Source organism: Rutilus rutilus (assembly GCF_951802725.1).
Source record: "Rutilus rutilus genome assembly, chromosome: 8".
NCBI classification, from domain to species: Eukaryota; Metazoa; Chordata; class Actinopteri; order Cypriniformes; family Leuciscidae; genus Rutilus; species Rutilus rutilus.
The window spans coordinates 10420443-10435589 of NC_140222.1; the positions used below are offsets into that span (position 1 = coordinate 10420443).

A 15147-nucleotide genomic window follows, 5' to 3' on the forward strand; every position below is an offset into this window, starting at 1 on the left:
GCCATCTTACAGGTCTACCAGGCCAAGATGCTCCGTGACATGCACGAGGGTAGGACAGACCCAGGGCTCTTTGATGAGCTGCGCGCCGCCACTGACCTCGCTCTCCGGGCGATGGGGTTTAACCACCCTAATGTGGTTAAAGACAGAATCGAAAATCCCAATCCTGAGCCCACAGAGCCCGAGGGCCGCAGTGCGCGCCACCCTCGGGTCCCGCCACTGCCGCCCTCCTCTGTCCCAGAGGTGCGGGATGACAGCACGCGCCGCCCACGGGCCTCGCTCCTCTCATCCCCCTCTGTCGCCAGACCCCTGCCAGAGCACGCCCCCGTGGGACGCGCGCCCTCCCCTGGCCTCCTCTGGCAGGACGCGGTTAATGACCGTGCCCCCGCACAGGGCCGCTATGCCACCCTCGCCGGTGCCGGTCATTCCGCCTCGCTGCCCCACCGACGGTACGTCTGTGGTTCGTATGACCCCGCTGGTGCACTTTCTGGAGGCCTGGCTAGAGCTTCCCAGACTGTCCCGCTGGGTCGCGAGAACCATCAGGCTCGGCTACGCGATTCAGTTCGCGCGATCTCCTCCCCGCTTCAGGGGAGTCCGCTTCACTATGGTCGGTGGCAATGCCCCTGTCATGAGAGCGGAGGTCGCCACCCTGCTGGCGAAGGGTGCGATCGAGATTGTCCCTCCAGCCGACATGAAGTCTGGCTTCTACAGCCCTTACTTCATCGTACCCAAGAAGTCCGGTGGGTTACGGCCGATCCTCGACCTACGCGTCTTGAACCGCTCCCTTCACAGGCTGCCGTTCAAGATGCTAACGGCCAAACACATCCTCCAGTGTGTGCGGCCGCAGGATTGGTTTGCAGCGATCGACCTGAAGGACGCCTACTTCCATGTCTCCATTTTACCTCGACACAGACCGTTTCTACGGTTTGCTTTCGAGGGACAGGCATACCAGTACGCGGTTCTCCCTTTCGGACTAGCCCTGTCTCCTCGCGTCTTTACGAAGGTCGTCGAGGCAGCCCTTGTTCCCCTCCGGGAACACGGGGTTCGCATCCTGAACTATCTCGACGACTGGCTGATCCTAGCTCACTCTCGAGACCAGGTTTGCGAACACAGGGACCTAGTGCTCCGGCACCTAGTTCGTCTGGGCCTTCGGGTCAACTGGGAGAAGAGCAAACTCTGCCCCGTGCAGAGGATCTCTTTTCTCGGTATGGAGATCGACTCGGTCGCCATGTGCGCGCAGCTTACGAGCGAGCGCGCGCAGTCACTGCTGACTTGTCTTCGTCAGTTCGAGGGCAAGAGTGCGGTTCCACTGAAACTTTTTCAGAGGCTCCTGGGGCATATGGCATCCGCAGCCGCAGTAACGCCGCTGGGATTGCTTCATATGAGACCGCTTCAGCTGTGGCTTCGCGATCGAGTCCCGAGGTGGGCATGGCAACACGGCACGCTCCAAGTCCCAGTGACTCCAGCCTGCCGTCAGACCTTCACCCCGTGGGCGAACCTCAATTTTCTACGGGCCGGAGTGCCCTTAGAACGAGTTTCCCGGCATGTTGTTGTATCAACAGATGCCTCCAACACGGGCTGGGGCGCCATGTGCAATGGTCATGCTGCCGCGGGCTCCTGGACAGGACCCCAGCGCCTTTGGCATGTCAATTGCCTCGAGTTGCTGGCTGTACGTCTCGCCCTGCACCGCTTCCGGGCATTGCTCAGGGGTCAGCACGTACTAGTCCGATCAGACAATACCGCAACAGTAGCGTACATCAACCATCAAGGTGGTCTACGCTCCCGCCGTATGTCGCAACTCGCTCGCCACCTCCTCATATGGAGTCAGAAGCATCTGAGGTCGCTTCGAGCCATTTATATCCCGGGACACCTGAACCAGGCGGCCGACGAGCTGTCTCGAGTTCGGCCTCTCGCTGGAGAATGGCGACTCCATCCCCGGACGGTTCAGCTGATTTGGGATCAGTTCGGCGACGCACAGGTAGACCTGTTTGCCTCCCACGACTCGTCCCACTGCGACCTGTTTTATTCCCTGACCGAGGGCACGCTCGGCACGGATGCACTGGCGCACAGCTGGCCGCGGGGCCTACGCAAATATGCGTTTCCCCCAGTGAGCCTCCTTGCGCAGACCTTGCGCAAGATCAGGGAGGACGAGGAGCAGGTCACTTTGGTTGCCCCGTATTGGCCCAACCGGACCTGGTTCTCCGAACTAGTACTCCTCGCGACAGCACCTCCCTGGCCAATTCCTCTGAGGAAGGACCTCCTTTCTCAGGGACGGGGCACCTTATGGCACCCTCGTCCCGATCTTTGGAACCTCCATGTGTGGCTCCTGGACGGGACGAGGCAGGTTTGAGTACCCTACCACCTGCGGTGGTGGCTACCATCACTTCCGCTAGAGCATCGTCCACGAGACATGCCTATGCGTTGAAGTGGAACCTCTTCGTCAACTGGTGTTCTTCTAAACATCAAGAACCCTCGAAATGCCCCATCAGTGTCGTGCTTTCCTTCCTGCAAGAAGGGTTGGAGCGAAGGCTGTCTCCCTCCACCCTGAAAGTGTATGTGGCCGCCATTGCCGCCCATCACGAAGCAGTCGATGGTAAGTCTCTGGGAAAGCACGACCTGATCGTCAGGTTCCTGAGGGGAGCCAGGAGACTAAATCCTCCTCGTCCTCCCCTCGTTCCCTCTTGGGACCTCTCAGTGGTTCTAACTGCCCTGCAGAGCGCTCCATTTGAGCCTTTGCAATCAGTGGAGCTTAAGTTCCTGTCAATGAAGACAGCGCTCCTGGTTGCATTGGCCTCCATCAAGAGGGTAGGGGACCTGCAGGCATTTTCGGTTGACGAAGCGTGCCTGGAATTCGGGCCGGCTGACTCTCACGTGATCCTGAGACCCCGGCTTGGATATGTGCCCAAGGTTCCTACCACACCCTTTCGAGACCAGGTAGTGAACCTGCAAGCGCTGCCCTTGGAGGAGGCAGACCCAGCCTTGGCACTGCTCTGTCCAGTACGCGCCCTCCGTGCTTATGTAGACAGAACGCGGTGTTTCAGGACCTCAGACCAGCTCTTTGTCTGTCATGGTGGGAAGCTGAAGGGAAAGGCTCTCTCAAAGCAAAGGTTATCACACTGGATAGTGGATACCATTGCGTTGGCATACCAGCAGCAAGGTCGTCCGTGCCCCCTTGGTGTGAAAGCCCACTCCACACGTAGTGTGGCTTCCTCTTGGGCTCTAGCGCATGGCGCCTCGCTAACAGACATTTGTAGAGCTGCAGGCTGGGCGACACCCAACACTTTCGCGAGATTTTATAATCTCCGAGTAGAGCCAGTTTCTTCTCATGTACTCGCTTCAACCAGCCGGTGCTAGATTCTGCTCAGGTGTCTTCGCTTGCTCGCCATTCCCCTCCACGGACGGGATACGTGCGATATTTTCCTCAGGTGAGTCTGATAAGCTCTGAGTTCCTCCAGCACTGCTTATGTCAACGCCTGAGTTATGCCAAAATTCCATACTCAGCTTTTGCGCTTGACTAGGTGCCACCATGTGCATGGTCCCCCCTCTGGGCGACCCCCACATGTGTATTCCGCTGTAAGTCTCCTTGTGAGCGTGTGTCTTTCCCTTGGCAAGCCACCTTGCCACCCCTGGGGTTTAAAATTCCACCTGCGGCTGGACACCTCAGTGATCTTCCATATGCAGCCTCTGGCCATATGTGTATTCTAAGTCCCCCCCATCAATGGCTGGGCATAATTGCATACTTCTCTCTGGAGATATGCTTCCCAGTGTACCTTGGTATCCCTGTGTTAAGTAGGACTCCTTCGTTCGTGCTAGTCTCACAACAGGGAGCTCAGACTTACGCAGGGCACTGGAAGACAGCCGAGGTGGCGTGATTAGACTGGAACCCCAATCGTCGTCATCCGACGTAACTCGGAGTGACCACGAAAGGGAACTTCTTACGTCTTCCTGCCACTTCCGCTGTACCGCTGAAAAACGCCTGGGGCCAGTCTCGGCTCCTCAGCGAAGGCATGTCTGCATTGTGCTCGCGTACTTCCTTATATACCCCCTGCGGCGGGCGGAGTTACGCTATGCAAATTCCGCAGACCCATGGCATTTCATTGCCATTGGCTCGTTTTCTAATACTCGAAGGTGATAGGCTTCTAAGCGAAACCCCAATCGTCGTCATCCGACGTAACGTCTCCGTTCCCACTCAGGGAACGAGGGTTACATCCGTAACCGAGACGTTCTCAATTGTCCTGTGATCCATAGAGTTCATCCAATGTTTTGTATCATACAATGAATTGTTCCATTGGCAGTGATGGAGAGGAACAGAATAATAGTCCCGTGACTGAGATGAAGCAACAATTAGTAACAATCCACAATGACTTTCATCCAAACGAACACAGTCAGGCCTTGAAGACCCTGTCCATTAGGAACTCATGTTCCAGTTAGAATTTCAATCTTGAGCCTCATCACCAAACAGGAAAATAGATGATACTCAAAGAGTCCTTCTACAAACAAAACATACATACTAGCATTAACACGCTGGTTTCAAAACAAACAACATCCGAAAACCCAACTAAATACAGCTTACACATGAATAAACCACCGTTGACATAAATCAGAAAAAAAAACTCCCCCAGAAGGTCTTCTAGTCATTCTAGAGAAATACAACCACAAATTGTCATCGGTTTGCTTCTTTTTCTTACAGTACTTTACTGTATATACTGTATTATCCATTGTACTGAAACATCTCAATATACTGTAAGTAATCATCATGTTATGTTTCACAAAAACTACCACTTTGGCTGCAAAAGGAGCATTAGCACCCTGCAATACCCTACATGTGATGTGGTAATGTGATATACTGTAGTACAATGCTGTAAATACCATCTGAGTAGAGTAGAAGGTAGACATACCTGTTTTTCTAGTCGGAATGTTCTTATTACAGATGCCACTGTGAAGCGGCTTAGATGCGGGTGGACTCTCTGCCCAGCTTCCCTCATAGTCAGGCCATGGTTGATGACATGGTCCACCAAAGTTGCTCTTATATCATCAGAAATAGGGGTCCGTGCATGGCGGCATCCTCCTCCTCCTCCTCCTCCTCCTCCTCCTCCTCCTCCTCCTCTTCCTCCTCCTCCTCCTCCTCCTCTTCCTCCTCCTCTTCCTCCTCCTCCTCTTCCTCCTCCTCTTGCTCTCCCTCCATCCATGCTTGCAAAGTTCTTGAAATGGCTAAACTGAGGGCTTTTGTAGCTGGTTGATTGGTGTTCAGTTTTGCAAGTAAGTGCCTTCATGTGTATATTTGAGTGGTTGCAATTACCCGATGTGTTTTGTATTTTGGATACATGTGTTTTCCAAATGGCACCCTGAGATTTCATTTTTGAACTAAGTGTCTTATGTATGAAATAGACTGTAGTATTAGGACCAAGTGTGTTGCATAAAGGAATAAGTGTGTTGCAGAATTGCAACTAGAGTGCAAAGCAGCGCTTTTGTTTAAGGTATGGGTACATGTGTTTGAGGTATGGTAACAAAAGCTTCAAGTTGTGTTACTCTAGTCTAAGCATGGGTCTATAGTGTTCAAGCAACGGGCAAAAACTGTAACAGGCTATGATACTCCATGAATTGCATCCTAATTCATTACAATAGTTTAAGTTTGTGAAGGGCTTATGTTATAAAGTTCCAAACATAGGTTTGGGGAAGAGCCTAATCAAATCAGTCCTGTCAATCAAGCTCATTTATCAGCCATCATTGAGAGATCTCCAGCTGCAGAACCCAAGAGGGTAATCTAGCAGGAGAAGGAGAAAGAGGAGAGGAGAATCTCGCAGTCAATCGGGGGGACGTGGAGGCATAAAGTCAAGGGAGAAGCCCATAGAGAGTCATAAAGTTGCTCCTGCTGCTATCTCATGGACAGCTCCTACTCACACTCTCCGTCTCTGCAAGTTTCGGAAGGGAATGATTCAGATTTCTCTTGGCACAGCTAGAAGACAGACGGGTTGCTCACGTCACATCTACGTCATCAAGCTCAGTTTGAGTCTGCGCAGTACGCTCAACCATCAGGAAGTGAGTGCTTTTACTTCACTTTTCTCCCTTGAAGTCTATGGGGTCACTGTGTCCATTTCTTATACTGTCTATGGCAGAACTCCAGTGCCAGCAGTTTCTGAACAGCGGGATAAAAGTGAGGGGCGGAACTTATAAAAAAAAGTTCCAGGACTACAGGACTTATCTGTTCTGTAAAAAAAGTAAATGTTCTGCACAGTATTTTCAGTATGTAAACATGATTTTTTTTTTTTATCATGCAGAAGAAATGACAGAACAGAATGTTTTTTATAGCAAAGCACACAAGAAGCACAGACCGTACATGAATGTGATTCACTGCAGACTCGAGCAGCTCAAAGTAAACCTCTACTGACTTCAGCACAGAGATGTGGTTTGATGTGTTGATGAAAATAAACCTTCAGCATCAGTGTGTCTTCAGACGTGTGGTTTGTGTGTGTGTGTGTGTGATCGGCTGATGGAAAACAAAGTTAGTGTTAGTTAGTAACCCTTAGTGACCATCCTAAGACCATTCCAGACTTTTAATGGCAAAATATTGATCATAGGCCTACAATAAAATATTAAAATGTACTGCTGCTTGCAAAAACAAAAACTGAAAAGGAATTGTGTCCGGTCCGCCAACTACAACAGTGCAATACTAATACAGATGAATATTAATAACCAGTGGAAGAGTAGCAGTACGTGTACAGTAAGAGGGCGGTCTCAAATATTATTGGTGGAGAATCAGACGCAGTAACACTATCTCACAGTTTAACACTGTCCTGTTAGTTCACAGTCTCTCTGTCTCTGAAGTGTTTACATATAGTGCTATTATCTGAAAATGCTTCACATGTGTGTGTTGTTCTGCGTGTGGCGTCTGGTCGGTGAGTTATAATCATATTCATTTTAAGACTTCAGTTTTAATGCATTATATTTACAGATTTAATACAGAGCCATTATAAGTACTTTTGATCAGATTTCAGATAAAAGATGCTCAACCCAAACTGAAAATAACCAAAAACTCACTCATTTAAATCACGGGGCAGGGGCAAAAACAGCAGAATCAGTTTGGAAACAATGACATCAAATGATTTTTGGTTAATATTGCTAGTTTGACGTTTATTTTACTGTTTGTTGTGTATAGTTTGTGGTTTCTTAATTAAAAAATAACAATGAAACATTAATACTACATTTTTAAACTAAGAGAGAACTATATATGTGTATGTGCAAGTATAAAGTAAAGTCAGTGGTTTTAAAGGCTGTTCATTTGGGTCTTTTAGTTCAAGTATGTTTCTCTGTGAAACATTAGTGGAGTGTTTTTCAATCACTTTTCCTGATTTGCACTATTTGGCTTCCAATGACCCTTCATTCTCCAGAGCAGAGGCACTGAAGGAGCCAATCAGATTTAAGATGAGACACAATCACCCCTGTGGCTCCTCCCTCAGATCACCTGTATTGTGATAACAGTGATAAAAAATAATAAAAATAATATCATGAAAAAATGTAATCACTGGCTACTTCTGTGCCTGTGCTGCTGTTCTCCATTACCGTTGGTAATGAAAATGGTCTATTTAAGAAAATCAGCAAAGTTATTAATATGTGACTCTGTTCGGTTTGTTTGCTAACACAGATGCAGTGAAGTCAGTGTCAGTGATGGAGGGAGATTCAGTCTCTCTAAACTCGGATCTTACTGAAATGATGGATGAAGATCTGATTCTGTGGAGGTTTGGAAATGAAAACACTTTAATAGCTGAAATCAATGTACTGGCCGACAGCATCACTGTATATGATGATGTTCCTGATGGGAGATTCAGAGACAGACTGAAGCTGGATCATCAAACTGGATCTCTGACCATCACAAACATCACAGCTGAACATACTGGAGATTATCAACTAGAGACCAACAATGTGAGAAAGAGTTTCAGTCTCACAGTCTATGGTGAGTTAAATATTTGTTTCATCTGTTTTTTGCATCAAAGTGGGCGTATCTTAATTATTAAAATGATGAAATCATTTCTGTTAAGCATCATTTTCCTCTGATATTTCTCAATATGTGTAAATAATAATCTTTTATATGTATATGGAGAGGAATGAAGATCACACGAGACACTGACTGACACTGCTGCTGCAATAAACACTTTCTAAACTATTCACTTTTTTCTTTCTCAGCTCGTCTGCCTGTTCCTGTCATCAGCAGAGACTGTTCACACTGTTCTTCATTATCATCATCATCATCATCATCATCATCATCATGTTCATTGGTGTGTTCATCAGTGTTGAACGTGTGTGATGCGACTCTCTCCTGGTACGCAGGAATCAGTGTATTGTCCAGCATCAGTGTGTGTGATCTCAGCATCAGTCTCTCTCTACCTCTGGAGGTGGAATATCAGGATAAAAACACCTACAGCTGTGTGCTGAACAATCCCATCAGCAACCAGACCACACATCTGGACATCAACACACTCTGTCACACATGTGCAGGTACCACAGCACTGATGATTTATTCAATGAATTAATTTGTTGATTCGAGACTGATAACTATAGGATGACTTAAAGAATGTAGGAGCTTCTGTCATCATTTACTTGTGTCTTTATGAAAAGTTTTTACCTTCTTTTTCTTGTGTGGAGCACAAAACAAGATCATTTTTAGGTCATGACAGAGACTAAAGTCAGCTTTTTGAAAATCTTAATTTAATTTATAATTTGTTTCATTAGTTTCTCCAGAAGGCCACGCCCCCTGTTGTGATTCTGTTGAAGCTGTGCTGCGATTGGTCGTCACTGCGCTGATGGGCGTGGCTTCTGCGGCTGCTGCTGTTCTTCTGGTCAATGACGTCAGAGCTTCAAGAGGATGACAGGAGAAAACAGAACAGACATTATAAATAGTGTGACATATATTGCATATATTGGTTTAAAATGAGTGTGGTCTAATTGTGTAGTGTTTGAAATGCTTTACTCTGAACTGGATTGTAAAGGCTTTATTACTCAAATCTGGTGTATTGGGCCATCTGGTGGCAAAAACGATACTATAAGTATTCTTGAATATTTCATTTTATTCTTTAATGTCATCCATTTTACATTTCTTTTCCACTGCAGTGTTGTTGTTTTTTATCTTTTCTTAATTTATGTTATGTTGCTTTTTTAAATTTTGTTGTAGGCTATAATTGTATGCAGCAACACCACAAATACAAGTGTATAACTATGTCACACCAATAAATCCCTGTAGAATTGAAGAGAAAACTAAATAGTGCTTATTGAACTATCATACATATGATAATTTAAGGGTATAATAAAAGAGTCAAAGCTGATCATCATAAACATTACAGATATTACATCTTTAAAGACGGGATCAAAGACTGGAAGAGCATTTCAACTTCTGAGACTTTTGACCTTGTTTTGATGATACAGAGTAACCACATTCATTAATCTGTATGGTGATGGGCATTTTCAAAACACTGCTTCATGAAGCTTCTAAACATTTCCAAATCTTTTGTTTTGAATCAGTGGTTCGGAGCCATAGACAGTATGAAAATATGGACGTATGGTTTTATTCAGAAATATTTTTTTCTCCACAGTCTTTGGTGAAAGGCAATTTCTTTTTTTTTTTTAAAACAATTTCACCAGCTTTAGAGACACCGACTACTACAACCCACGGTGTTGCCATGGTTTGGCTTCACTTTTAAAAGAAATACAGCCGCCAGGTTTCAAACCTGTCAACACTGGGTTGGGCTGTCGAAGCAGTCAGGTGGTAGCCTGGCTGCGCCCTCCTACGCACTTCCGCTCAATTTCATTTTCCTTCAGTACTACGTCTGGGACTGCTGTATATTCTTAGGTTTCCAGAAATCAATTTTTTGTAGGACCAATCAGCGAACAGAGGGAGTGGCTGAGAACGATGACGTTGATGTGATCACACACATGACTGGCGTCGGCCAATAGTGTGACGTACAACACAGACGCGCTGCTCTATCAAACTGCTCTATCTATCGAGAGAAGGAAATGAATAGTGGAATAAAGTCGTTATTTTTGTTTGTTTTTGCGCACAAAAAGTATTCTCGTCGCTTTATAAACTTTATAAAAGACAGACATCTTATTCTAAACATAATCCTCTGATCATTCGGACTTGTTGTTTCCGGCCGGTTTCGGCGCATGACATTACGTTACGACCACATGTTAGCGATTGGCTATGGCAGATCCTGAGTGACTCTGGGCAGATCCAATAGTTTTGAACTTTAACAGAGAACCCGCCTACAAGGAAGTAAACGTTTCTCAATGGAGAGAGGCCAGACTCTCTGTACAAATGAAATGTACGAGAGTCTGGTAGAACCAGGCTAGTCAGGTGGTTCACTACAGGAGTGAACCAGTGTGTTTGCTTCAGAAGTCATTTTCACGTGACTAGTGACATAATGATACAAGCTCCGAAGCAGTGGTTCATTGCAAGGACCGATTTGCAACTGCCCACACTGCCAAAAGAACCAAAACCTGGTTCAATGACCATGGTATTACTGTGTGATTTCATGTAATATTCAAATGTTTTGAAATCCTGTTTCCGTGGGTTTTATGAGCTGGAAGCCCAAATTATGTACAAATAAACAACTAAATACTTCAAATCGTTTAAGTTGTGGGCCCTGAATCTATAATCTATAGAAGTTTAACGTTTTTTTATGGAATTATGGAAATAAATAAACTTTTACATGATATTCAAATATTTTGGAGAGGGTAGAACCATTGTCCACTTTAGAACAAATACCGACATGAACTTGTGTATGGAGACTTGTTGGAGAAGACGTATTTGTGATACCGATAATGAATATCTGAAGTGCAAGCTAAAGTCATGTCTAACCAATTTTTAGGAAAGGGGCTATCACACAGAAACTGTACAAGAGTGATCCTGTTCTTAAAGTTTTTTCTGCATCTCCAAAAATTAGTTTCACACTACAAGATAGTACCTAGTCATCTTCCTGCCAAAAAACAGATTACTTGGCTTTACAGACAAATGTGGGTCTTGTAATCGTTGTTCTAAAGAAGGCAAATAATTCTGTAATTGCAAGACACATAAGATGTACAACATAAAAGCATTCATTAATTGCAATACTACTTTTGTGGTATACAGGTTATCATGCAAATGTGGATGCTTTTATGTAGGCCGGACCAAGAGACGTCTTAAAGACAGAGTATCGGAGCATAAAAATGCCATTAGAAAAGCTCATTTAGATTACCCTATGGCAAAACACTTCCAAAATGTGCTCAATATAATCCAGAAGCCCTAATGGTTGAGGGTTTACAAATGATTAAAAAAGTATTCGGGGTGGTGACCGATTAAAGTAAATTTTACAGAGAGAAACATTCTATGAGCTACAGGCCACAGTATACCCTGGGTTGAATGAAGAAATAGACTTCAGTCCTTTTTTGTGATATATGCTTTCTGTGTCTAGCCTACTTTTGTCTTTCATCATAATAGTTTATTTTTTTTTATTTTTTTGGTCTTTGGATTCAATTTGCAATGTAGCCACCTAGTGGACTTTCTCTGTATGTGCATGTATTATGTCACTCAGGTGTTTCTAATTAGCACACATAAAAGAGGAAATTGTTTGGTTGGAAAGCACACTCTGAAGAAGGCTGTTTGTGCTGCTACACGTGGGTTGCTTTCAGAAATACTTGAGTAAGTAAAAATTACTCCACAAACTCTAACTGGCCAAGTTAAATTTACTTTGTTAATTTGTCTTAATTTGTTAATTCAGTACATGTGACATTTCCTTAAATAATGTGAGTGCAAAAACTTTTTCCAAGTTTTTTTTTTCAGTGAAGAACTAGATTTAAAATAATTGCTACAAATACTTTTCTGATCCGACTAACTGGATCACAGCAGAGGTAAAGTGTTACAACAAGATTTGGTCACACTTTATATTAGGTGTCTTTAACTACATCTAAAAGACAGGTCTAAAGACATGTACGCAATAAGTGTGTTGTATCAAATTATTAATTTAAACTGATAAAAATTATTCTCTAGTGAAGTAAATGCTGCAGAAAAAAACTAATATAATTTCTACATGGGGAAAGTTAAGTTCAGGCAAGACAAAGTCAATTCTATAATATCTTAAATATCAACAATATAAAAATAAGTAAAACCTATTCAACTTTTATAATACTGGTGTTCCCATCATGCACTGTGGCATGAATAATTAATAATGTTGACTTCACTGTTTTTTCAGCTGTATTTACACCTTTTTAATCATTGCTTTTGTTGGCAGGTTTAGTAATTTGCATTTTGTATAATCTGAATTTTCTACTCAACTACACAATCACTCAAACAATCTATCGAAAGTTACCGTCATTGTGTATTGTGTACCAACCAAGTATTGAGGTGTTCAATTCAAATTTATTTGTATAGCGCTTTTCATAATACCCATTGTTTCAAAGCATTGTTTACACGATGAGGACTGCTGCCGCGGTGCACTAACCTATTTTATACACGCCTAATACCTCTTTATTGGATACAGCAGGTCCCAGCCTCCTGTTTAGTCAAGCGAAACTTAACAAGTCACGACGCACAAACAACGTCACATGGGCACTTTTACCAGAGTAAAAACACAGTAAACAATACAAAACAGGTGTTCAGGTGATTCAATGTATAGATTCAATATGTAATCTATTCAATATCTATTGTATTAAAATGTTTCTAAAAGCATACACTTTAAATGTGTGCTTTAATTCAGTATTATATTGTCAGAGTAAAAAGTTAAATTTACTAAAGTCTAAGTAGATGTTACTTAATTCTACATGTGAAATTAAATATAAAGTAATATTTACGTAAGTACTTCAATTAAATGTTAAGTATAATTTAAATGTCAAACTAACTTTAAGCCCAATATTAAGTAGATTTTACTTGATAACAGTTGTACAGAGCAGTAGCAGTAAAATGAACTTAATTCATTATCAAGTAAATCAGACTTTGCTTTATTCTAACAAAGAATTGGTTTTGTATTGACAATGAAAAAATCTGTCTCTTTAGAGAAACTGTCAAAGTCTTGGTGCGCGTCTTGCATCTGTGCTTGATAAACTGGAAAATGATTTCCTGCTGAGTCTGTTGCCTTCTCCTTCCACACGTTCTTGGATTGGTGCTAATGATAATGTACAAGTAAGTTCAATTGTATGTCCTAAAGATACCTATTTGTTTGTCTGCATTTACTGTTTAAAGCAGAAATTTTAGTGACAAGTTTCTAATGAAAATGGTTTGAATTCAAATCTGGCCTTAATCCGCTTCTTCCTGAAGTCTGACAACAGTAGTGCACTCTTTGTCTTCACTCTCTTCACTCTTTAGGAAGGACGCTGGTTATGGAGTGATGGATCTCTGTTTTTGTATACCAACTGGTGTGCTGGAGAACCTAACAATGCTGGTGTTCCCGAGAACTGTTTGGAGATCAACTTTAGTTGTAAGAATGCAGTCTTTTTTTTTTTTTTTACTTTTTATATATACTTTCAGTTATAATCTAAAATCCAACAGTAGCTATTTATGAAATCTATTTTATTGTGATTCTAACAACACCATGTGATCAGAATAACTGATTTCAATATTCCACCTTGCAGCTAACCGTTGCTGGAACGATGTGCCCTGTTCAATCTCATTCTCCTATATCTGTGAAAAGCAAGGGATGGACCGTGGAGGAGCCATGGTATTATATTAGTATAATATTGTACATTAAAAACGTGAAATAAAAATAAATAAATGGACAGTGTTTGTGTTTGAGTGTTTGGTGAAACCATTTGTTTTGCGTGCAGATCTCAGAGCCTAGGCTGCCTACAGAGACGTGTTTTTTTTGACGGCATGCTTATGGGGCGGGCAGCTAGTGGATCGTTAGGAAAAAATATATATATATTTTTGGGCCTGAAATCACTGATACCACCTTTAAGGGCTAGGCTGTTGTCCATTACATGATGTTTTTACTACTGAAATTCCCACAAGGATATGAACATCATATTATTTTAATTGCATATAGATACATTTTCCAAAGATCTTTAAATGTTGTCCAAAAATATGTTGTAGGCTACTTGTTTAAATTTGAAAAATACGAATAACACACGTGACTAATCCTGATTGGTTTCAGAGCCGTTGAACGGCTGTGATTGGTTCTTGCTGTGCGTATGTTCCTTGAATGTGATTAGATTTAGAAGTCTAATGGCTCGTTTTCCATTGAGTGGTACGGTATGGTTCGGGTCGGAAAACCATGAATTGGCTAGCTTTTCCACTGCCAACAATACCCTTACTTGATAGGCGTGGTGTATGGTGGAAAGTAGTGATAATGTCACTTGATGGGTGTTGTGGAAAAATGTAGTGTTTCTTATATTCATTTGTTTTTCTAGCTGTTAATTCCATTTAATCATGTTTCTGTGAGGTTTTCTAGCAGCTGAAGGGAGACAGGAAAGAGTGGGCCAATAAAACCGATGGCCAGGAAAATAGTGAAACGCCTGAGCACGGGAAAGAGTTTGGTTGAAGGAATACGGGGGGGTTGAAGGAATACGGGGGGGTTGAAGGAATACGGGGGGGTTGAAGGAATACGGGGGGGTTGAAGGAATACGGGGGGGTTTAAGTAATAAAACACCAGGCCCTGTCCTGAGAGGAACAGGAGGCAATTTGGGTCATAAATGAAGGACTTTTGGTGTCTCAGGGACAAAGAACAGTGTGACCTGCGAAGGGGGGAAAAGCCAGTTCAAACCAGTCTCAAGATAGGGTTACAAGGAGCTGGGGAGGAGGAGTGAATGCCAAGAAACTGTAATTGTCTGTGCATTGTTTAGTCTGTAGGTATTTTGTTTTCCGAACTGGGTAGCTGCAGTTTGTGAAAAGAATCCTCAAAGAATAAACTTTTCTCTTTATTACAATTCTGCCTTTGAATGTTTCTTATGCCTTTGATGCTGTTGTAGGAAAATTGCCATTATAATAGGCGAGGTGTATGACCAGTGGCGGAACTAGAGTTTTATACATGGGGTGGCCAGGGGGTGGCCACTGCTACTTTCGGGGGTACACCGTGCACACACACACACACACATTACCGAAGAATCCCATTAGGGCAATGTTTCGAAAAAGACCCAAATATAGCCTATTCATACGCCTATTCATTCTTTTTTTTTTTTCTCACGTGAATGGGG

General features: G+C 43.5%; 1 protein-coding gene across 1 annotated transcript in view; it reads left to right on the plus strand.

Annotated features, from left to right (window-relative positions):
* The window catches only part of LOC311294962 (galactose-specific lectin nattectin-like), a 63979-nt gene extending 50243 nt beyond the window's left edge, over positions 1-13736 (plus strand). The window contains exons 4-6 of the mRNA XM_084416092.1: positions 13016-13141; positions 13325-13436; positions 13591-13736. Of these exons, the coding sequence (XP_084272218.1) occupies positions 13016-13141; positions 13325-13436; positions 13591-13688 (336 nt within the window). The 3' untranslated portion in view covers positions 13689-13736. The remainder of the gene's footprint in view (positions 1-13015; positions 13142-13324; positions 13437-13590) is intronic.
* The last annotated feature ends 1411 nt before the right edge of the window (positions 13737-15147 follow it).